Below are 25,635 nucleotides of genomic sequence, written 5' to 3'. Positions count from 1 at the left end.
ACAACTGTGGATGTCAATTTCCTTACATCACAAGCACATCACATGAAATATAATAAGGACATTAAGGCAAAAGGTTTGACTTAAAGTACAAAATTTAGAAAATTAGACAAGGTTCATACATTTCCCGAGCAACTTTTCCTGCACATATACATTTTTTAAAAACTTTATTTTGGCTCGTATTCCTTAGGTGTACTTTAGATTCAGCGTTCCTAGGGAAATGTAACATATGGCCTATGTTTGAGGTGATAAAAGAGCTTAAAAACAGAAGATAAGAGGACTGAAATACTTAACTTAAAGAGAGCAAGGACACATTAGTTACAAACCAGAAAGAGGCATGGAGCTTTTTCTTTCCCTGATCTTCTTAGGCGTTGCAGGTATATCTTATATTCATTTATATGGGGAAAAATGGGCGACAATAGAACTTGTAATTATAATTGACACCAGCAAATACATTTTCCATATCATAAAATTTGAAAAGGAAAATGTAATTTTACTTCTGGGAGTGCAGTGGCTCAGAAAGAAGAGATTTATCCTGAAACCTTCGTATGTTAAGTTCGAACCCCTGCTCTGTCTATATCTTTGATAGAAGATTTTTCTAAATAGTAGCCTTGTTTCTGTCTGACTGCCCTTGGGTAGCTGAGGCTACAATGTGCGTATTAACTGTAAAACTCTTTGGAGTCCTTTGATTTGATAAAGCTCCTGGAGGCAATTTACCATTTCCTATTTGTAACGTGCAGCTGGTCTGGAAGATGATGAAAAGATTGTTGGAGGATATGAATGCCCGAGAAACTCTGTGCCCTATCAAGTGTCGCTCTTCACTGGGTACAACTACTGCGGCGGCGTTCTGCTGTCTGACCAGTGGGTGCTCTCGGGTGCACACTGCAAACCAAGGTACAACGTGATAATGGACATCTTTCATTTGATTTCATGCACACTGCTGTGCAAAATTGTTCACACAACTTGAAGTTCTTCATCATTTTTCACATTACAATTAACAAATTTTGTGTATTTGTTTTGTGTTTTATATGACCGACCAAAACCAAACTCGTAATTGTGATTGAGGGGGAAACAAACCCAGGATTTTACTTTTTTATTTTTCAAATCAATATCTGAAAACTGTGCTATTATATCAATGTTTTGTAGAATCATGTCTGAATGCATCTCCTTCTGAAAAAAATCCCAAACTCAGTCAGTTTTGTTTACATTTCTTAATGAGAAATATCAGTACTCCACAAAATGTTCAAATTGAAAATATAATCAAAAACCTAAGCAGTTTCCTTGTGATTTTAATTGTGTGCATCATTGATGGGGAAACCAAACTAGCTTGCTGAAATGTTTCTTTTTCAGCTCAGATTTAGAGGTTCGACTGGGAGAGCATGACATCTGGGAACCCGACCATACTGAACAGCACATCATGTCTGCCGCGTTCATTCGCCACCCTGATTACAATCCCCGCACGCAGGACAGTGACATCATGCTGATCAAGCTGAGTCAGGCGGCTACTCTGAACAGCTACGTGCGTCCTGCAGTGCTTCCATCAGACTGCGGCAGTGCTGGAACGATGTGCCAGATATCTGGATGGGGGAACGTTCGCCCCAGTGACGAGGGCTGTGAGTGAAACTTGGCCTGCTCTGTAATTTCCAATAAATGAGAAGAGATAAGAAAATGAGATGGAGAAGTAGCTCACTTCGGTGTGTTTACAGGAAGGTACCCAGACAAGCTGCAGTGCTTGGAAGTCCCTCTGCTGAGTGATGACACCTGCTTCAATGCGTATCCCTTTCAGATAACTGAAAACATGATATGTGCTGGATACCTGGAGGGAGGGAAGGATTCCTGTCAGGTAGCATCACTGTTGCACATCAACAGATGTTTTTTTTTTTTCTTTTTTTTTTTTATCTTGCTGCAAAATATGACATCCTGTAATCTCTTTTACACTTCAGGGTGACTCTGGGGGTCCTATGGTGTGTGAGGGACAGCTCCAGGGACTTGTGTCCTGGGGCCACGGCTGTGCTCAGAGGAACAAGCCTGGAGTGTACACAAAAGTTTGCAATTATGTTTCCTGGATCAAGACAACAATGGCTTCTGGCTGAGGTGTAAAGCTATAAAGTCAAACAATTTGGCATATTTGTGTAAAGCGTTGTTTTTACTGTAATGAGGGTGATTTTTTTTTTCATATAAGTAAAGGGAGTAATTCACATGATGTTAAAAAACAAACTTTAAAATACTGACTACTCTCAATGTGACTTTGAAAGAAGGAGCAGCTGTTGAGGAAGCCCCATCAGGTCAAGTGTGAATTAAACGCAATTCTTATTCAAAGAAAGACAGAAAACAAACAAAAACAAGGAAGACAGTCCATGAAGCTGCATCCATGGTGGGAGGCGTCCAAGTGGGCGCAGTGAGGGGTTGCAAAGAAACCTCTGCATATATAAAGCAACATAAATACAACATAAAGGTGGGGGGCCAGCAAAGGTGAGGTGAGTTCAGGGAGGATGTGTTCATAGCCATGGAATATGGCTGTATATATCCATGCAGTGTGAACTCTGCCACACGGCTCTGCCAGCCAGCAGTCTCTAATATGATGGAAAGGTTAATCAGCGTGGCCTTGTAGAGTCTGCCACAGAACCACAGATGTCTCTGGGGAAGCATGGTGGGCAAGAGCATCTTGTTTACATATCATCCAGGAGAGTTGAGAAAGACAGCCAGCCTAAGCCAACACAGGGAAGCCACTTCAGATAGCAACCATTGCTTTGTAGTTCGGGCAGACGGCAGTAATTTTTCTGTTCTGCTCTGAGGTCTCACCGGTGCATTTCTGTGGCGATTCAAATCATCCAAATTATTATTGTGGCCATTCCCACCAGACCAGACTAGCAACTTCTCCAAAGTCAATTCTATCTTGCCAGAGAGCACCAGGGTCTGCAAATCTCCGCTTGAATCGCATCCAGCTTGCGGCACAGATCCCACAGCATGTTAGTCTGAGCATCCGCTAGTTGGCATAATCCTTGACACTAGACAAGCAGCTTGACGAGGGCCAAGACAGCTGCCGACAGCTTCTGAATTTTCCAATATGCCAGGTCTTTATTCTCGTAATTTTATTTATTTTTAATATGTTTCTTACTACTACTCCATCATGTAGTGTAACCCCAATTATCACTGCAGAATAAATCCAGACTTTGGTGTTGTAAAACAATATGCAACCTCCAAAATGTAACTTTTTACATACACATGCATACATGCACACACACATGTTTATGCCTTTAACATGTTGACCAATCATGACAATAGTGACTCAGCTGAAGTAATGTTTTATCCTGCAGCTGATTACAGCTAACCATGTCCAAATGCCATGTGTATGAATCCTAAGCTGTTCTGAACATAATTAGATTTATGTCAACACATCCAAGAGTAATCTTTTTCTGCTAGTTAAGAATTCAAGCTTTTGAATTGAGTGCATTCCTATCTTTTAAAGAACTAATCAGCTCATTCTGAAAGTTTCATCTCACTGTTTTTTTCTTCCCCGGTGAAATCCTAATTGTCTAGGAACACTGTCTTTGTAAAAATGCAAACAAGGGTGTTTAGTTTCGCTTTGTTTTTGAAAGTAGCTTATTTTTTTCCTAACATAGCAAAAACAAGGCAGTTTGAGTAAAGCTCTCACTGCTGGCTGAGAGGAAAGCCAGGAAGTGATTGAAGAGAGACAAACAGAACCAAAAGAGAGTTCAATTGGATTAACCAAATGGATCACTTGGTTAATATTTGGATGCATATTTGGCTTTTTAACATCTGTGGTAGGAACAAGCAAGCTTATCTGAAAAATTTATTTTTGTGGTGTGTCACAGTTTTCTGGTATAGCAAAGAGACTCGAATGTTTTGGGTACATCCAGAGGTCAGTGCCAGAGGATGAACCACCAGACTAACTGGCCATAACAGATGTGTGTCTTGATATCACCCATAGGCAGTGCCAGGGACACACCTATGGTCCAAATTTGATTTAAAAAAATTAATGGTTTTAGGTATGCTTGGTAAATTAAACTACCAAAGAGGAGAGTGTCAAATAAACTCATGAAACTCCTAGGAAGCACAGAGGGCTCAGAGTTACCACTAAAGATGAACACTCAGGTACCTGAAGAATGGCAAATGGCTCCTCTTATCCTCCAGCTAATGAGCCTCCAAAGTGTGCAGGTGCATCCAATAACACCTCCCGTCCATCCTCCAATGGAAGACTGCCACTCCATGGCTCCCTCTGGTGGAAAACTGTCTGCAAGGAATGAAAGAATAGCAGCCACACAACCCCAAACCACAGCGCCAAGCACAGAAACAGTGGACTCCACGTTCTCGGTTTCTGTAACGGCATTATTCAGCAGTTTTGCACTTTCTGTAAACATGTTGCCGCAGTAACTGCACCTGGAGTAAATGTGTTTCTTATTTCTGACTAAGCACATCTCATGTTGAAAATATTTATCACAACACATGCACAGGAAATCTGGCAAGAATACCAGCATCTTCCAGAAACAGGAAGACATCTGTCCGACATACAATGACACGTTGGAGATGGAAAAGAAGTGGGCTGTAATAACACAACTGTAAAAATGTTGTAGAACTAATGTTGAATAAAATATATTTTTTCTATAAGCAAACCCTTTGTGTTCTTTAGATTAAAATTTACAAAATCTTTTCAGAAGGAAGAATCTTACTTTAGACTATCATTAGTTTTGCACTTCACAAATATGGCTTTTATTATATTGTAGCGAGACAAAAACCATTGTAGAAGAAAGCAAAAGAAGTGCAGTTTGCACCAGCCATGTAGGAGGCACAATATGCATGCGATAGAAGATGTTCTGGTGATTTCATGCAAATGCTCTGCATAAAATAAACTAACACTGCACGGGGATGCTTGTGGAAAACATGGAGGAGGCAGCATCATGCTGTGGGGTACTCTTCTTCATCAGCTGTAATGAAACTGGTCATGACAATATTAGAAGGAAAACCTGTTTGAGCCCAGAAATGACATTTCATATCAAATCCTTGGTTTGGAAAAGCCAAGTGAAAAGTCAAAACCTAACAGTGATGAACATTTGGCTTTCCAGATGGTTTCCATCCACTCTCAGATAGAGATATTAGTAGAGCTTACATAGTTGGCATTAACAAGATACAAGTGTTTTCCTTAGAGCAGGGATCTGCAATTCAAGTCATTCTTCTAGAAGTGTCAATGCTTCAACACACTTGAGTCAAATAATTAGGTCATTAACAGGCATCTGGAGAACTTTACTGGAAACTTGTAATCCATGGACAGAAATTCCCCAAATGTTCTGCTGGGGTGAGTAATTGCTGGGTCTGGGCTTTTAGAGTATGTGGTGGGTTTTTTTGTTGTTGTTTTTTTTTTTCATTTACTCACAGCTAAAGAACAGGTTTGTCAATTCATGTTAACATTTAAACAACAATTATCTGTGCTAAAAATGCAAAATGCTCTTCACATCCCTCCACTTTGTCAAACTGACAAGATATCACCAAACAATTCTCAAAGAAAACTGTGTCACACTGATTATAAGTGTTTCAAAAGCCGCATGCGCATAACTCATCGCCGTGAGCATGTAAAGCTGTAAATCTAAATCCGAGTGGTTGGAAGCATAATATTGGGCATAACAGATCAAGCTGCCTTACATGTGGTCAGAACATTTGCAGCAACAAGCTCAGACTCAGATGAACTTGACAATGAATGGGTAGAGAAGTGTACTGCTTAAAGATGGCCTCCATAGCCGAGGAATAAAACTGTCACTTAGAGCCAGCCAGCTGTAAATCCCGGCAAAGTGTGCTGCAACTTGGCTCTTTGTGGGGGGAAAAAAACTGCATAGGATGAACACCACTCTGGCATGAGCTTACTGGCAATAGAGCAAACGGTAATGTTCGACTGATCTTCCTTTAAGTGTATCAACATAAGTAAAATTATAAAATGATTTTTGGTGACATCATGCACGGCAAAGAAGACCAGCTGCAGTTAAGGAACTTATTCTCTCATATGGTCTAACTATTTTAGTAAACCTCAGAAATGATTTAAGTGAATTTGGTTTCTTGGGCGTAGCACAGAGTTTATGAGTGAGTCACCAGGCCCCTGCCTGACCTCCAGATAAAGACTGCCAACCTGTGAAGGTCTATGAAGGCCTGTATGCAAAACTATCTTTGTTTTCTTTACGGGACATTAACCTTAACAGGAGGCTGTTTGTAGCACAACGCATTTGCTTATCGGTTTATTTTGAATTTCACAAGAAAAGACATAACTTCTTCAGGAGCCGAGACATGTAGACGTCGGTCAAGTAAAAACTCCAAGCAATGTAATGATGATTCAGTTATATGACAGAACAGCACAACAATTTAACCTGTTCCTTTTATTAAGATAATAAAAAAAATGGCATAGATTCAGATGAATTCACTGGCTGGGTGAGAATCAACTGCATTTCAAAGGTATTTCAAAGGTTTCTCAGTAAATAAAACTCACATGAACTGGATTTTAATGAACAAAACAAAAAAATAAGATTCAACAATGGCTGTGAATTTGTACCCAGTGGATTCTCTTGCTTCACCAAAACCGTTGCTTTTCAAATGAAGTAAAGGATTAAAAAAAAAAAATCAGGTCCATCTTCATTTAGGTCACGAACACCTGTTTTTAACAAAGGAGTGTACACTTTTGAGAGCCTCTATGAATTAAGTATCATGTCAGACAACTGCATGCAGATGCAGCTTTACGCTGTTAGGAAAACACAGGAGTTTCAACATGCTAGCAAACCTGGACGCTGACAGAATAAGAGATTCAAATGGTTATTCCTGAAATAATAACTCCTGGGGATAACCAACACATCAAGTTACCGTTTCTGTGCATAATCTCCCTATATGACATCAGTTTCTCTGTAACTTCTATTTGTGTCCGACATGAAGCGTGTTTATGCTTCATGCCAGAGTCCAGTGGCTAAGGGTGTGGATACTCATGAGTGGTCAACAGATTTGTAAAGAACCTCCCCAGGGATGTGATCATGGGTAGGTCAGGACATTGAGAACCTGACTAAAAAACAACAGCAAAAAAAGAGAGAAAAAAAAACATATGGAACAGTTATATATATATATATATATATATATATATATATATATATATATATATATATATATATATATATATATATATATATATATATATATATATATATATATATATATATATATATATATATATATATATATAACTTTGACACACCCACACTTGTATTCATATCGTATTACATTATGAAAATAAGATTAAAAACATTTTTTTCCCCTGCAGTTTTAGATGATAACCACCAGGGGGAAACATCTAACTACTGAACAACCCTGTTGAAGCCTCGCCCGTCATAATGTCTCTTTTGGGGACGCCGTGACGTCATAACTAGACGTTGCAAGTACTGTGTCAGATTGGGGAGCAGAGCAAGTACCGACAAAAAAAAAAATCTTCAATTATTTGTAATATTTGTAAAACAACTACAGAATAAAAAAAAGACAATAGGAATATATGGGTGTTTTTCTACTTCGTACTTGTTTCTTATAAAAATAAGGATCACTGGATAGATAGATAGATAGATAGATAGATAGATAGATAGATAGATAGATAGATAGATAGATAGATAGATAGATAGATAGATAGATAGATAGATAGATAGATAGATAGAAAGAAACTTCGCAAGAAGTGAGCTGTTTGCAGCTGTTTGAGGCGTAATCCATCATTTTTTCAGTGTATAAGAGATCTCCATGGTTAAGACAAAAACAAAGAAATGTTTGCCCCGCGCACCCCTTCCTTCTTGACGCAGGACTGAGTCAGCCGCGGCGCGCTTAATTAACCATTCACAAGGCATAAAAACCAGCACGTAGCCCCATCCCAAACCTAAAAACTTATAAAGGCAGCAAACTCCAGACCAAAAGCATTCAGACTGAGAACAACAAGGGGTGTGCGAACTGAAATTCTGAAGCCAAGGGAGCCGCACATCATCAGGTAAGGTTCAAAAGGGGGGGAAAAAGAAAAAAAAAAAAAAAGAAGTAACGTTTTAATTTTATATTTTAGTTACTTACCTGATATAAGAAGGGGAAAATCGTGAAACTGGAGTTTCTATTAATTTATTAAGATTTTATTCAATATTCTAAGTTTAATCCAAGAAAAATAAAAAATTAAATATTACAATAAAATAAAATTTTGTTGTAATACAGCAGTAAAAATATTTATTATGATAAAATCTTAAATATTGTGAAATATTAGATCTCACAATTTCTGTAACTAATGATTTAAACAGATTCTGGATTTTTCGTTATTATAATGATTTTATTTTATCAGTTCTGCAAAGCTCTTTGACCTTATTAATATTATAAAATGTAAAGAAAAATATCATGGGCACACAGGTAAAAAATATTAAAATATTGTTTCTGAGTTACAATATTGTGCTGTCTTTCAGAAAATCAGAAAACTCTTGTATTAATAGTCTTTGTCATCCATTCTGCCTTAAAGCTGTAAGCTTGTCAAACTTTATCAAAGACCTTTGCCAGGTTTCTCATCTGGAATCATTTGAAAAGTTTTTTAAGTCTCTTTTGAATGAATTAACCAACCTGTCGTGTCTTTTGGTCTGCAGAGCAAAATGAAGCTGAAACATTCATTAAAGAAGCTTTGGACAATCCTTCGAGCCATTTTCACGTTCCTCTTTGCTCTGCTGGTTCTGGGAGTCATGGTTTGGGCCTATGTGGAAGGCTTCCAGCTGGCCACATCCATGTACGGGATCATTTCCTTCGGCTTTTACGGACTCCTGCTCTCGCTCCATGTTCTGGTTCAAAGCCTGTTCGCCTTTATCGAGCACCGGCGAATGAAAACCCGCACGAAGCCGTGCAGCTACACTAAAACAATTGGATTCACAATTTCTGCTTACCAGGAGGATCCCGTCTATCTTAGAGAGTGCCTCAACTCTGTCAAGAGCTTGCAGTATCCCTCGGAGCTGTTGCGCATCATCATGGTGATTGACGGGAACTCAGATGATGACAGGTACATGATGGACATGTTTAGGGAAGTGTTTGCAGACCAGGATCCGGGTTTCTTTGTGTGGAAGAACAACTACCACTCATGGGATCCCACAAAGCCTCAGCAAGATGAAGAGACGGGAACAGAAAGCAGCGCTGATTATGTCATTGGAGAGGATCCTCAGAAAAAAGACTTGGAGCATCTGATCCAGACCAAAAGGTGTGTGTGCGTCATGCAGAAGTGGGGAGGCAAGCGGGAGGTGATGTACACTGCGTTTAAGGCTTTGGGATCAGCAGTTGACTACATTCAGGTATTTACTTTTCTTCACTTGTTAAAAATCTCAAAAAGTTTTATTCAATATCTTGTAAAAAATAAATAAATAAATAAAAAATTATGGCGTTACAAGTTTTCAGTGATGTTTAATATTCTGACTCCTCAGGTGTGTGATTCTGACACGAAGCTGGACCCTTTAGCTACTGTGGAACTGTGCAAGGTATTAGAGAGCAACCCCAGGTACGGTGCTGTGGGAGGAGACGTGATGATTCTCAACCTGAAAGATTCATACATCAGCTTCATGAGCAGCCTCCGGTACTGGATGGCTTTCAACATCGAGCGGTCCTGCCAGTCCTTCTTCAACTGTGTGTCCTGCATCAGCGGTCCTCTGGGTAAGGGAGATAATTGTCACTGATGTCAAAGGAGGATCATTTTTACATAATATTGTTGAAAGATCTCACTAGATACATATGTTTTCCTGCAGGTTTGTACAGGAACGACATCCTCCAGCAGTTTCTGGAGTCCTGGTACAACCAGAAGTTTCTGGGAAGTCATTGTACATTTGGCGATGACAGGCATCTCACCAACCGAATGCTGAGCATGGGCTACGCCACAAAGTACTTACCATTTTGTTATGTCTACTACAAAAAAACCCCCAAACAAAATAAATTATTTATTATTCGTCATGTTTTTGAGATGCTAGATGTAAAGCTTTCTATAATGTTTTTTGTCTGTTGTATTTCTTTTTAGATACACAGCTCGTTCAAAGTGCTATACAGAAACACCTGCCCAGTTTCTTCGCTGGCTCAACCAGCAAACTCGCTGGACCAAATCCTACTTTCGCGAGTGGCTCTACAACGCGATGTGGTGGCACAAGCATCACCTCTGGATGACCTACGAGTCCATCGTCTCCGGCGTTTTTCCTTTCTTTGTCACAGCCACCATCATCCAGCTGTTCTGGATGGGCTCGCTGTGGGACATCCTCTGGGTTCTCTGCTGCATCCAGCTCATCGGGCTGGTGAAAGCAGCCTACGCCTGCCTCCTTCGCCAAAACATCGTGATGGTCTTCATGTCGCTCTACTCCTCGTTGTACATGACCAGTTTGCTGCCTGCAAAGTATTTTGCCATTCTCACGATGAACAAAAGCAGCTGGGGGACGTCTGGCAGGCGTAAGATTGTTGGTAACTACATGCCCCTACTTCCGCTGTCAGTGTGGGCTGCTATTCTCTTAGGTGGGTTTGGATACACAATCTACAGGGAGACTCGAGAAGATTGGTCAAGTCCAGCCAAGATTATGGAAACTCGGTTTCTTGTTTTTGGTTGTGTGGCGTACTTATGTTACTGGCTGGTCATGATGGTCCTCTACTGGGCGTGGTTCCGAAGGTTATGCAGAAGGCGCTCCCAAAGCTACAACATTAGCGTGTAGCTTTAAAGACTGAATACAATTTTAATGACTATCGCTTTATTTATTGTATTTATTTTGTCAGTACAAATTAAGGGATTAAGTATTGTTTCTATCAATTAGAAGGGTAACATCGACTTTTTCACTCATATGGAGATGTTTTTACATATTTAAAAGCATATGAGCTGAACCTTTGGGGGTTACTGCAATACTCAAACTTTTCTTGATTAGGTGATGAGAAAGCAGATTGTCTGTTATAAGATATTTATTTATGATATTTAAATCTGGGAAAAAGTGATTGGTTATTTCTAGGAAGACTAACTCTACTGATACCTCTACTGTCCATGTATATAGTTGTGTACACTTATGAGAATGAAGTTGTCTCTGCACTGAATGCTGCACTGCATCTCATGCTGTTCTGCATATTTACTTGAAACTTGCACACTGTATGTAGAGAACGCCACACTGTGAAACATCAATAAGAAGAAAAGCCATCTCCGACCAATGCCCGAAGTTATCGCAACACTTTATCATACATACATCATACATTATGTTTTTCTTTTTTTTGGCAACAATGCTTACACACCTCACTGTAATCAAATCTATCTAACAGTATAAACAAAGCTGATTGATTTATTGTTACAGTTGGTATATTCATCTTGTGTGAAGTACAGTACAAATGCACTTTTATGGAATTTGATACATTTGATATGTCTATATGTTTGTTCTCTATGTTTTATGTTTGGCTGTAAATATTTCGAAATGTGAAAAATGTTATTATATTTCTGCCAAATAAAAAATATTTATAATAAAATCTTTGGAGAAAATGTACATTATTTGCTATATTTATCCTAAAAAGCTGGAAACAAAGAAATATTTTTTTTTTAAATTAGCTCACTCATGTCTCATGCTAAGATTAGCTTCCCAAGTATTCAGTGTAAACTCACACCCTCACCTGCCCTGAAATGAGCAAGTGAATGTGCTGACAAGAAAAATAATAATGAAAAAAACTTTTATTTTTATGTATCTGACCAAAAGCAATATAGCTTAATGATATCAGCTATATTGCTTATATCATTAAGCAATATTAATGATATAAGCTTAATATAGCTTATATCATTTATATATATATATATATATATATATTTTTTTTTTTTTGATAAGTCATAAAGTTTGGTTCAAAGTGCCAGAACAACGAGATCAGACATATTTATGATCTATATATTTATGACAGAGGCTAATGGTACATTACCAGTATTGCAGATGAACTTTGGCAAGCAACATGAACAATGAAATACGTACTGTTAAAGGTGCCATGACTGTGCAGTCGGAGCAGAAAACACCTGCTTCAACAAACCCACTGCCTGCAGAACAGGCAGCACAGTGAGGATCACGTTCTCTCGTTTTTCAGAGCATTTCACAGAACTCTGTTGTATTTACTGTGTCCAAAACTTGTGGGTCAAAAACTCCACAAGTTTTGTCTGGAGTCCTCAACAACCGCCTAAATAAAAGAGCAGCTAAACACAGCTTGTAAGACCGAAGGGTTGTGTGTCTAATCAGGTGGTCAGCAGCACAGGAGCCCCACAGAGACCTGCATTCTCACCATTCCTATTCACACCTCAGGATTCAACATGGTATCATGGTAAGAAAAAAAAAAAAGAAAAAAAGTCAGATGTCAGAAATCAGTTTCCAGTATCTTACTGGTTAGTAAAATACTAACCGGTCAGTATCTTACCTTCATGTAGTAGAATCCCAATGATATCATTGCTCACATGTTAGTCAATGGGTCCTCATGACAGTGAAAGGGGTTAAAAACTAGAACATTTTCAAAAAGTTAATTACATGAACTAAATTCAAAACGTGAAACGAAAATATAATTACGAACTTAACGCATAATGTATGACATTTCAAACGTTTCTTACAGACCTAAGATTTACTACTAGTTTTTTAGACATTAGGTTATTAGATGAAACCATTAATTATAGGTACTGTTGATGTAAAAACACCATGGCAGATTGTATTGGGCTATAATCCTACCCATAAGGATGATTATAGCCCATAATCATGCAATGTAGCATAAACTTCTCAGTGCATATGACTATGTTCAGTTCAGTTTCAAACTTTTGTTTGGCAAATTATCAACATTAACCGAAAACAAAAACGATACTACTTTACAAACCCAAAAAGCCTGAAGCCAAATCTTATGCTTGCCCACTCTGTTCATCTACTTAGCAGCTTACAGGAATAACAGATATATTGTGTCCATTTGCATACATACAAAAGTGCACACACATTTGTATTTATGCATGAATATACACATATATTACTTACATACATGATTTCACAATACATATTTATATAACAGTATAAGCTTGTACCATTTTACTTTTTAAGACTCTTTTAAAGGACATAATTTGAGATCATTCATTTAATTCTAGTTTCATGCCAGTAACTGAAAAACATCGTGACTCGACCTGGCTTTTCTCTTTACCATTGCAGCATTCTAAAAATTTCTAAGTGAATGTTATTATAAATGCTGCTTAAGCTGCTGGTGCTATAAAAAGCAAAGACTGAGGCGAAAGGTTTGGTTTGATCTCCTCTTCATTCTGCACCCTCTCGAAGAGGTGTTGGCCTGCCTTAACCAGTTTTGTTTATATGATAGTCACCACTCACCGGTTTTATATTATGGTTACGTAACCATGCAGCAATGTGAATATGAGCAGATAAAAGGGATAGAAGAAAGATGAAGAATCATAACAACAGGTTGCCTAGACATTAAGGGCAACAAGTGGAACATTTTAAGAGTTTTATGACTTGCAGCAAGAACACACCCCAGAACTCTACTTTTTGCAATGGTTGCACTTCTGCACCTAATTTTTGTCTCTCAGTGCACCAGCACAAAAGTTCGGTGGATGTAAATTTTTGACCCCAGGGCATTACTTAATGTTGCAGTTTTACAAAAGCAGCCAAATTGAAATCTGCCTTAAAAATCCTAAGTGGGCTTTGCTGGAGTTTGTCCCAACTTCTTGGGGCGTCCCAGTTAAAATCTCCAACTGGGAAGACATAATTTCCAACTTCCAACTCAGGGAGAATACAAATGTTACTGAGGCTTTATTTATATGTTTTTTGTTGTTGTTTTACCTCAAACAACTGGTAAAAAAATATAAAAAAATATTTGCGCCCAAATTAATTGCACCATACACTAAAACATTTGGAAGGTGGTTTAACTTGAAAATGAAAATCCACCTGCTGCCTTGAAAGTACAATTTAAGTCAGCAAGAAAATTGTTTTGATTTTATCTCATAAATTAAAGTTCATGAAGTTGATTTAACAACAAGAGACAAGTTGTCTAAACCTTGTTTTTAAGTTCATTAGTCTTGAATTGTGAGTTTTAACTTAAAGCTGCAATTTAAACCAAATAATTATTTCACAATACGCAAAAAAAAACAGTCCTCACCTAAAGACCACACATACTATTCTTAGTCACAATATCAAGTTAATAACAATTTAAATTCTTGTTTCAAATTGCATGAACAAAATTTCTGATCTGATACAGAATTTTATTAAATATCACAATTAATTCTGCTAAAAAAAATATTTAGAGTGAACAGGACACTAGTCAAGTTTTGCAAACTTAAAATAAACATTTGCTTTAACACAAAAATGTCAGATCAGTGTAACACACTTCCATCTCACTCACGGTGCAACACAAGATACAAAAACGTGCTGCTAAGCACACTGGGAAATAATTCCCACTCCTTTGCTAAAAATTCTAGTTTATTCAACCCTTGGAGGTTTGACAAAATTAATAAAATACAAATTACTGCTGTAAGTTTATCTTTCACAAACTCACACATTTAGGTTGAAAATCTAAAACTCTCTAAACGTATTTAACTTACACAGCAGAAAATATTAGACAGCTAAATGTGCTGGTGGGTATTTTTTTAGCGAAGACCATGCAGCAGACATAAATCAATAACCTAATCATATAAGATTACTGTTGTTATTTATTCAGTTGTAACTAGAACCAGCTTCAATACCTAATAAATATCAATATATTACACTTTGCATTTGTGCTTCTGCTTCCTGATGAAATTCCTAAACTTGAGTTATTTAAGGTGTTTGGTTTTTAAAGGATTTCCCCCTTTCATTACTTCAAACTAACAGATCTCCTCAAAAAGCACAAGAGGAAAATTTTGCTGCCCCTCTCATTATTTAGATTAAATATTTTCAATAATTAATTCATATATAATATTTTAATCAATATTCTGTTTAGATAAGGAGGAAGCACAAGGATTCCCTGACCACATCTTCCTGGTTAGGTGACTTGGTTGGGTGGACTGGTAGCTTTTTTTAATTAATTTCAAATGACACATATGGATGGAATGATTTTCCTTAACGGCTGGGTGGAGATTGTGTTTAGAGCCTTAAGAACACCAGTAAAAGAATAGCAATGAACATCTGTTTCTAATGGAAACAAACAACTGTCACTTCACTGCAGAGAGGAGGAGTAGTGTAAATTTTTATGCAAGTGAAAGATGGAAAAAAGCTTCTCCACACAGCATGCTGTCGCACAGATAATGTTTGCTGTACACTCATTAAAATGGCTCTTGACCATATCTACATGGGGTGTAGATACAGTAATTGTACAGCAAACAGACGTACGTATAAAGAATGATGGATTGTCATGTACTCTGAATTTGGGTGTGGAAAAGAATAACACACAAGAAAATTGTTTTTATTTGTATGAATTACATCAGAATGGCATATTGTTATGTAAGAAAATGCATTTTAATTTTAGATTTTCACCTAAATGTGTCATCAAGCCACGAATTATGTCAAACCTTCTCCTGTGTAATATTTGTGCTGTTAACAGATGATTTAATAAAAACGGTAAAAAGATTTAAAATTAGCCTGTAGTCATATATTGTTACTTCTGTAAAAAAAAAAAAAAAAAAGATTATACTGTAAAGGATATGTTAAGACTACACATGGGCACTTTTTCCACAAATCACCTTTATGTTTGTCTTGTTTCAAATTTTACAAAGTAATCACTTTTTTTTGTCAATTAATTAATTTATGAATTATACATTAATTAATATTCCAATGGGGTTTTTTTGGAACTCTAAAAATCTACCAGTTATTTATCTATAAATTTGTTAGTAATTAAGAGTTGTACAATACATTTCCATTATGGAAGTAAAGAAATATTCCAAGGATTAGTAAATGACATAAAACTTAAAAGTAACACTACGCTTTAGCAGCAGATTGCCGCTTCCTACCTCATCATTTTGACTCATTCATAAGTCAGCTTATAACATGTTTTTCTTATTTTCCACTTTGTCTTGTGTTTAAAAAAAAAACTAGAGTTGTTTCCTGTCTTAAAAGCTAATTGATTTCCTTGAAAAGACTTGTAATTTTATAGTGTTATAACAAGTAGTTACACTGTGTCCAGCCAGGCCGTTCCCACATGACATGTTGATCTAATGCACAATGGGACCTGGACTAATATCACATATGTTGGGAACATCGGTTTCACTGTTATTTACTGTGAAGAACAGGAAACGTTGACACATTGACAGATTGTTAAGGAAAATCCTCCTTTTAAAGAAATAAATCAAACTTTTAAGTTATCTAGTCTTTCAGTCATTTACGTTACAGTTGATTCTGTTTTATGCTTCAAACTTGAGATTCTGTACTTGTTTTTAACATTTCCGTCTACCCCCCTCTTTATTAGAAGACATTAAAAAACATGTGTTTCTTTCCACTAGACTAATGGCAATGAAGTAATCCTTATTCCAAACAAATTGCAGCAGACCCCCGCCCATTCGCGGTTCGGTATTCGTGGATTTTTTTTTTTTTTTACTTTTCGGCTCCTAATAATTTACGGAGAATTGGCCTGTTTACGGATCTTTTAGGTATATTTAAAGTATTCGAAAGACTTTGCTTCATGGGAAACTAAAATGGCATATTTGGCACAATGTTACTTGACGCCCTTATGGCTGGTACTTGCTAAGTAGCCATTTCTTTCCCTTGGTGCGGATCAGCTGTAACCCCATGACGGCAGGAAAGGAAAATCGTAGTTGTTTGCTTCTGTGGTAGTGCTAAAACGGTTTCCACGGTGCATATTAATGCATATTGAGGTAGATTTGGTGTTTAAACTATTAAAATTGTTAGCGATATAGGATTTTTTTAATAACTAGTCTCAAGTATTTGAGGATTTCAGCTATTTGTTGGTAGTAGTGGAAGAACATCAGCAGTAACAGCAACATCAGCTGTATAGGTTTACACAAAGTGTTAAAAATGTATAAAAAACAAGAACAACAACAATAGTGATAATTATATACTGTAGAAGGTTATAACATAAAGATATTGTGCAGTTGTTAGAATAGAAATAACATGCTCACGAACCAAGGGACATCCAACTGATGAAAATGTAAATAATGTCCACAAACTAAAACCCATGAATCCAAAATAAGAGCACAAGAGAAACAGTGAAGCACACAGAGGTATAAACGACGTTAGCAGCAGGATCTGCCGCCTGAGCAATAACTGTGTGACGCAGCATTGAAGCGGACATTTTAAAAGTTTCTAATGGCTTCCTCTTTACTGTTGATGTGGGAATATCAGCAGTGATTTTGCTTTTCGATTTGTCTGCTACCATTGACTCTGTGGCTCACAGATTGACCCCCTGGAGGGACTTCTCGGTATTACAGGTACAGCAGTGAATTGGTTTCTGTGCTTTACCATGTGGTGTCTGTTGTAGATGTGTCCTTTTTTTCTTTAAAGCAGAAAACCTTCTGCTGTGAAATGATTAGGGCACTTTGTGTTTTTCTTCTTTTGACTTCACAAACACAACTGTAATCACAGCTATACTAATGTCAGGGCTGTTTGATGAGTTTTTTTTTTTTTTAGCTTATGCTCAAGTGTTCATAGAGGATGACTGACTTTTTCCCGACTGTCAGAGTTTGGGACCACCATGAAATTTCTGTGACCACATTTTAATTTCAACAGTTCACATATATTTTAAGGAACAACAGACACATAGAGCTTTGGAGTTGGAGTGAGAATCTTTGAGATAAGTTTTGGACACCCTTTATTAATTAATGAAAAAAAAAAAAAAAAACTTGCACAGTTGGGAAGACAGACACAGGCCCAATTTGGTAATAGCAAGGTGTACCCCAAAGCCCCCTGTGGATGCATATATCGATACACACATCGGTGGTTACCACCAGGCCTTACTCAACTTGATGAGCGCCATAAACCGCAGAGACCCAGTATAACTTTCCAAGAAGACATCTGTGCCTCTTTGCATCTCTCCCATGCCCACCAGCTTAGAAAAGGATTTCAAACATAAACAAACAAAAAAAACCTAGAATGACTCAGACGCAAAGTTTCATTTGTTCAAAACAAAAGGTTTACTTTGGAGAGCCCAGTGTGGCCAAACATGCAAACGATCAGATGACAATGTTCATACAAGTCTAATCCACATCGTTACGGGTCAAGCAAAAATGGCTTCAGAGAACTGGATGATGCTTACTTACATAATCCGCAAAACATTTGAAACAAAGCTTTCAAATCAGTACGCGGAAGCGATCACTATGAACAATTCAGATTGCTGCATTTACTTACAGACAGTAGTAATGGGACAACAGTATTGATTTGAATGTTTCTACATGTAGTTTGAAATAAGAAATAATTACGTAAGAAACTGCCTTGAACCACCGAAGGATTTTTCAAGTGGGAAAAAAAAACACCCCAGGGTTTTGCTTTGTGTGTGTAACACTCAATGCGGTTTCTGTGAAAAATTAGGTGATCTCCCAAATGAGGCAAACTCCTGAAAATCATTCCCAGTTTCTTTGACTCAAAGCAGATTGTTAAATGACGACTAAAGGGTGAATATTAAGATAGAAATCAGCTACTAAGAAAGTCTAAATTATTGTTTCCATGACTACATTAGAGCTGGAAAGTGTTTCATCTGTTGAACACTGAATTCCAGCTAAATTATTATTATTATTTTTTTATAACTGACACTATTTATTGGAAGTACTTTCGTTGCATAATATCACTATTCAGATAACACTTCCAAAATATTCCCAGATGACTAAGACCGTGTCTGGAATAATAAAACCATATCACCATGTGCCTAAATTCAGTATTTTTATCAGTCATTTTCATGATACCAAGCTATAACGGCAGTCTTAATCCAAATGATAAAAATTCAAGTAAAATCTTTAAATACATTCCAAGTATTCCCAGATGAGAAGCAACTTTAACTAGTGTTATGTTGTGGTGCTGCAGGAGGAATTGGTGCAGTTCATTAAATAGATGACATCATGAGGAAAGAACATTATATGGAAACAGTGAAGCAAATACAGCAGCCTGGAGGTTAAAGTGCAAATTGGTCTTATTAATGGATAATGGCCTTAAATATGCCGCTAAAGTGGTTGTAAAGTGGTTTAAGAACAAAGTAAATGCTTTGTCGCCAGCATCACGAAGCTCTAAACTCAACGGAGAACTTGAGGGTGGATCTGAAATAGAGAGCGCGAACGAAGCGGCCTATAAACCTGACTCAGTTATGCCGGATCTGTCAGGAAGAAAGGACCAGCACTGCAGCAAACTGTGGTGAGAAGCTTGTGGAAGGAAACCCAAAAGGTCCGACCCCTGCCATGCAGTCAGTAAATTTATGTAAAGTTCAGATTTTGAAGAAATAATTAGATAAATCTCGACTCTCATTTTTTTTTTCATCATTATTGTGGTGTGTAGCAAATCTAAATAATTTTGGAAATTCTAACTAACCTAAAACAATACATGTTTGTTCTGCTTTAATTTCAGATATTGAAGAAAAAAGGTGTATGTAACTGTATGTGTTGATCTTTATACGTCAGGAAACGGTTGCAAGAAATTAGAAACATGCCTCAATTTCCCGCCACTTAAAAGGTTTAGAACAACTGGAATAAAAAGCTGGGATAAACTGAAAACTGGAATAAAAACAGATAAACGTTTAAACTTGCATCATGCACACTGAGGAAGACTTTACCGAGAACCTCCATAAAATCTGTCCTGTCATTTCAGGACAGATTTTACTTACCGTCAAACTGACTCCTGACCTCCATCAGAGGTCAGGGTCAGGGTCTAGCTGACCAAAAAACTTTTTGGTCAGCTAGACCCTGACCCTGACCTCCATCAGAGGTCAGGGTCAGGGTCTAGCTGACCAAAAAACTTTTTGGTCAGCTAGATTTTTTTGATTTTTTTCCCAAATGAGAAGTAGTTTTTTCTCAACTTTAGCAATAACATTACTCATCAGATTTCACAAGAGCAGTTGGAGTTTGGTGTCTTTTACCATCTTTTAGTCCAATTGGATTTCAACGCTCTCAGACGTTATGTACATTTAAACCCATTATGAGTAAGGAAAAGCAGAAAGGGAGGAGAAGTTTGGAGCAAACTAATTATATGACAAAGCAAAGAATCACTTCCCGTCTTCTGTTTGAAGTTAACTCGCTCTCTCCCACCCTGTCTGTCTGGGGCTCCCTACGTCAGCTGCCTGGTCTGATGCAAAACCTCAAAAACCACGTGGGGTTATCTGGAGCCCCACACTTTTATCAGTCCCATTCCATTAGCGCTGTTCAGCTGGTTGCCCTGACCTTTCCTCCTTCAAACTGCGAGAGCTGTGAGAACCTCTTGGATCATTTCTGAGGATGACAACACTTTCCGCAAACATGTCTGCTACACTGACTTTATAATCCCTTCCAGATGGTGTTATACGGCCATAAGATGGTGTGCACAAAAGAAGAAAGAAACACTTCTGGTAGATTGGGCGACTTAACTTTCTTACAGCAAGACAGTAAAACAACTTTTTCTGGGTGTGGTATTTCTCTATTATTTCCAAAAGAGTATTTTCCACATAATTTTTTTGCTCTGCTTTTTATTTGTTTTCTACTTTTCCAGCATTATATAAAAGTAAAATGTACCTAAAGGAGCATGGGAAAGAAACTTGAGTAGAGGAGCTGAGAGAAAGTTTGAGACACTCATTCAGTGCGTAAGAAGTGAATGAATCAAGAAATCGGAACCCTGTTAGATCACTCTGTGATTTTTGGCTTGCAGCCTGTCATTGAACTATGGAGCTTAAAATCTACAGGCACGGTCTATGTGGGTCGACTGCAGAGTGAAGAGTCATACTGGTGAAGCAGGAATCGTTTACTGGAAACTATGTAAAAGACATAGTTTAAAGAAACAGACCAGCTTTATTCAGAGGGCACAGCTGTTCCCAAATAGCATGAAGTCACTACAAGGAATCCCAGAGGAAAAAGTTGTGGAGTTGTGGACTGTCATTACAATTAGAGATTCATTAGGGCATCTGTAAGGGATTATTAAAGGGTTTCATTTCATGTTCATTCTTTGGAAACTGCAATCATGAGCGAAATTAACACCTTTGAGGAGCAACGTGGAAAACTTAAGTGCTTAAACAAAACCCACTATCAAATATATATATATATATATATATATATATATATATATATATATATATATATATATATATATATATATATATATATATATATATATATAAAGAACTGCTGCATATTTCTGCCCACTTGCCAGAATAAGCCTGACCCGTCAAATCAGGGAGTCCAATAGATCCTGAAAGCTGAACTGTGTTACCTGGAGAGCAGCAGATCCTTTAAAGGTGGCCCCTCCCAGTATTGGACATATTTGACTGATGAATGAGGTAACAACCAACATTTTCTCTCAAAGATAAAACATTACATATTTAATTATTTATTCATATCAGGGCTGTAAAATGCAAGAACATGCTAACTAATTTTACCGTGTTGTATTAGAAGAAGGTCTGGTGGAGTTAAAGAGAAAACGTACTTCAAACGATAAAGAAATCCAATTATTTACACACTTAATAACATGGTGAACATTATTAAGAGCTTATTAACGTCAGCCTTATGGGCAAATCTGAAGATAAACAAAACTCTCAAGCAGCTTATGGAAACAACACCTCTTATATCAATAGAATATTCTTAAAGAAAACAGAGATTTATGGCTTTATCAACAATGAGACATTTTAGAGGAGCTTTTTTCACTCAAAAGCTTAGGGGTGGGCAAACAGCGTTATGGTGGAAGAGGGAATTGGTTCGGAATCCCCAGGAAAGAAATCCTCAATATTCTGACGTAAAAAACATCCAAACTAAATGAGCATCCACCCACCATGACTAACATGACATGTGGGGAAGAAAAATCACACCCACACTTCCTATATTTCCGGTCTGTTTTGACACAAGGATCAGTTGCCCTGGCAAGCAGACGGTCCAGTGGAAACACTACGACTTTCTGCTTGCTAAATGAAAAGCTTTGAGTCACGTCTGACTATTTTTAGGATCTCCACGAGAGCTTTATAAGGCCCCGCGGATCCTACTCTGTGCTCACATCGTGTGTGTTTTCCACCAAGAAGACGTTCATACTCACTTCAGCAAGAAGCGGTGTGAGTGTGCTCGTTTTTTATCTAGGACTTAGGACAATCCGCACATACAGGTGGCTCAAATTTAAAATAAACTTTAGTCTTAAGCTCTGAAAAAGAGAAAACAGAAAGCTGAAACTTTTCCAAGGTTTTTCAAGTGCTCTGATATACCTGCATAGCTGTCTCCAGGTACTCCAGTTACATACCTTAGGTCCTTTAGATTGACTTTATTAGTGAGAATGCAGGCACGGCTGCGCTGTATCTCTATGTTTGCCCTGTGACGAACCAGTCCATCGCATGAGGAGCTCCAGGTGTGCTGTCCATGGGGGACTTATATTGCAATCATAAATCTAATGCTACCAGGCCTCTCAACAAGCAAGATTGTTTGACCTTCTGTATTCTCATGCTTTGTTTAAATACCAAGTAATGCTGATAGGCTGAGGCTCCACAGTGGCAGTGTTGCCTTGCAGAAAGAAAGAAAGTTCTGGGTTCTTTCGAAAAATACAGGACCTGATGTGTCCATCTGTCCTGTGTAAAAAGTCATTGCTCCTGCTGCAGATATTATTTTTACACTGTTTGAGAAAGAGCATTTTAATGGCAAATGTAGCCTCTTAAATATCTTAATCTACTCTCATAAGGTTAAACTGTATGCATATTAGTAAAAAACCCTTTACTGCTGTACATAGTTGTTACAAAATGAAACACTTTAGTAAACTGATATTTGTCATCATATCTTTATTTTACGAGATAATTTCAACAGTAGGTGCGGTCATATTAAATTAATTGGAATATTTATTGAATATGCAATGACATTTTTCTGTCAGATTCAAAAGCATATTGTATCATAATCATCATGATTAACAGATTTAAAGGCTTGAAAACATTAGTCTACATGTAATTAATCTATCAATTCTAATGTGTTTCACTTCGTGAACTGAGTTACTTCAGTAAATTCTCGTTTTGTTGGTGCTATTAATCAGCTTTTATACCAGATGGTATAAAAGTTGATTGCACATCAACTCTGACTGCACGTGTTGCTGCAGGCTTATCAATAATGCCGCTTTTTACTACAGTGAGCCTCACTAACTCTGAGAAATTTTATACACAACGTTCGGTTTTTAGAGACCTCCTCATGTTTTTCCATTGGATCTACGTCTTGTGAACGGGTAAAACACAATGTTCTTCTACAGGATGTAGAAATGGGTTTTGTCAAGAATTTACTCCACCTATTGTATTCAGGACTAAAATCTTTTTGTCATAATACATGTTTTAAAAGTGGGAAAAAATCAAGTCGACGAAGAATCAACCAGGGGCAAGGGAGGAGTGCCTCCCCAGATACTCATAAAAACAAATTGCTTGCTTGTCCAGATGTCTTCTATTTCATTGGAATCAAAAAATAATTTACCAAGGATATATAATTATCAAATCAATCTTAGGTCCCTAAAAAGCTCAGCGACGGAGCCTTGCAGACTCCGTCGCCCTCCTGCTCCGCACACGCCGGTGTGTCACAGGAACATCCACCCGGCAGGCAGGCAGTCTTCCTCCGGGGAGAGTGGGAGCCAATGAGCCGCCAAACTTCATCCAGGTAATGTTTTAACAAAGTCAAAGTCCAATTACAAATGAATTAAATGTTTGCTGAAGGTACAGGTCGCGACATACACCTTCATTAAACACCTGCTGAAATCATTCACTCGCGCGTGATTTGTAAGAGCATTAGCATATTTCCATAGTTTTAACAATAAACACAGACAGTTTATTAATTGTTAAAATATGGAAAATATTTGGGGCTTGCTGTTTCAGGGGTTGAAGTTTCGCCAATGGCTCTGTAGAAGATAAGATCAGTATTGCAGCATAACAGGCTAGAAAGTATAATTGAAAAACAGGTTTCACTTTAGCTAAACTGTTGTCTCCGGTGCATTTTTGCTTAAAACGAGGTTGTTCTTCATTCAGTAAAGTGACTCAAAGAGGATAAAGTATTCAGAAACTCAAGCAAGTAGCGATACTTAATATTATCACCCAAGAAAAGTTTTGAAAAAAGTATGGTGCAGTAAATCAACTCTTAACATTTTTAAATTATTTTTTTAATTTGTACTCAAATAAATTAATAAATGTTAGTAACCATCTCTGTGGACAACATGTGGATGCTATGGCAGCATAAAGTACTAAAGTATGGCTATGAAAAAATACATATGCACTTAAAATAAAGGGAGATTTTAAAAACAGCTATTAAAAAGCAGAATGACATTAAAACTCTGCCTGAAATGCTGCTTTTGACAGAAATGTAATTTCTCAACAAATTACATTTTGAAACTGAAACTTCACAAACCAAGGTCATTTTCTCAAGTTCTTAGATCTTATGAGGAAAATCGGTGCCTGAAAAATACACCAGCATAAGCACTCAAAATGACTGTCAGGGCTGTTTAGCTGAAATGAGGAGAAAGGGCATTTTCAAAGAGGTTAAAGAAAGTAAACTTTTTTATTATTATTATTTTGGCAGATGAAAAAAACAATATATTTACTTAAAAATTGTCTGTTTTCTTGGAAGATACAATGATACGGTGAATACTTTTTAAGTGTTATAGAGTTATTTTGTTTGGAGATTTTCACATATTATAGATAGGTCCATCAATACCAGGGTGGTATTTTTCTCCATTCACATGGTTATATAATATTTTCTTTTTTTGAGGATTGGTCCCTGGCCTTTCCCTCTGATCCAGTGACCCAGCCCTACTGTAAACATCCCAACTTAACGCCCTCGCCTAACCTCATGACGTAAATTACTGATACTGTTTCAAGCACCTGATGGTTGTGACTCCATTGTAAATCGAGGATGTTTTGTTGCCATAACTCACAAAAAATAAATTGTTTGCATGATACATGGTAGAAATCGGAACCTTTTTGCCCAAAATGAGAAAGATTCAAGTGTAAGGACTTTAAGCAATCAGATAATTTAGTACAATTTATTTCTAATTGTTTCCTGACTTTTTTTTTTTTCCAGAATTGAGATTTGTTTCTGTTCAGGCTGATCTCACATACACGTGCGTCTCATCAATCTCTGACAAGGTCTCGGGACACAGAACCTGCGCTTCAGCAGTTCTGTGCTGAGCAGTTTTGAGTGATTAATTTGTTGCAGAAAATGTTTAAGCAAATGACTGAATTGTCACATTTCTTTTTGGAAATTATCGGTTTTGCAATTTGAAGTACTTCTCCTTTTTCAGATTTGTTTTAAGAGTGTTGTCTTTAGCAACCAGATCATCTCGGGGTCACAGTCTGGATGTGACATGAAACTAATGTCATCACAAAATTCAAAGATGAATCCAAGCAAAGTGTAGAAACCTCCAAAATGTGTGACTGCTGTTTATTGAGTAGACTACAAGACAAGCTGTGTTTTGCTGCCCCCTGGTGATCTTTAGGCTACAGTATGAAATTGCTCTTTTACTGGTGAAACATGTGGAAAACCTTATCATTTTAGCACAGAAC

General features: G+C 37.4%; 1 protein-coding gene and 1 pseudogene across 1 annotated transcript; both read left to right on the top strand.

Annotated features, from left to right (window-relative positions):
- The first annotated feature begins 334 nt into the window (after nucleotides 1-334).
- Nucleotides 335-2,855, top strand: LOC106919193 (trypsin-like; annotated as a pseudogene).
- A 5,559-nt stretch (nucleotides 2,856-8,414) lies between these two features.
- has1 (hyaluronan synthase 1) lies at nucleotides 8,415-11,502 on the top strand. The gene is made up of 4 exons (XM_014989387.2): nucleotides 8,415-9,323; nucleotides 9,453-9,678; nucleotides 9,771-9,903; nucleotides 10,037-11,502. Exons 1-4 carry the CDS (start codon nucleotides 8,640-8,642, stop codon nucleotides 10,710-10,712), a joined length of 1,719 nt encoding a protein of 572 aa, XP_014844873.1. The 5' UTR covers nucleotides 8,415-8,639; the 3' UTR covers nucleotides 10,713-11,502.
- Nucleotides 11,503-25,635: the final 14,133 nt, after the last annotated feature.

The sequence above is a fragment of the Poecilia mexicana genome, unplaced genomic scaffold, assembly GCF_051168715.1.
Source record: "Poecilia mexicana isolate PSO_F unplaced genomic scaffold, ASM5116871v1 scaffold_16, whole genome shotgun sequence".
In the NCBI taxonomy this organism is placed as follows: Eukaryota; Metazoa; Chordata; class Actinopteri; order Cyprinodontiformes; family Poeciliidae; genus Poecilia; species Poecilia mexicana.
Note: the sequence above shows the minus strand (reverse complement) of the source record. Positions and strands in the feature narration are given on the sequence as shown.

Bases quoted from the DNA above. Each gene is read 5' to 3' on its own strand.
- has1 (XM_014989387.2), top strand. From the start codon at position 8,640: ATGAAGCTGAAACATTCATTAAAGAAGCTTTGGACAATCCTTCGAGCC. The intron at 9,324-9,452 runs GTATTTACTTTT...CTGACTCCTCAG, and splicing joins CAGCAGTTGACTACATTCAG to GTGTGTGATTCTGACACGAA. The intron at 9,904-10,036 runs GTACTTACCATT...ATTTCTTTTTAG, and splicing joins AGCATGGGCTACGCCACAAA to ATACACAGCTCGTTCAAAGT.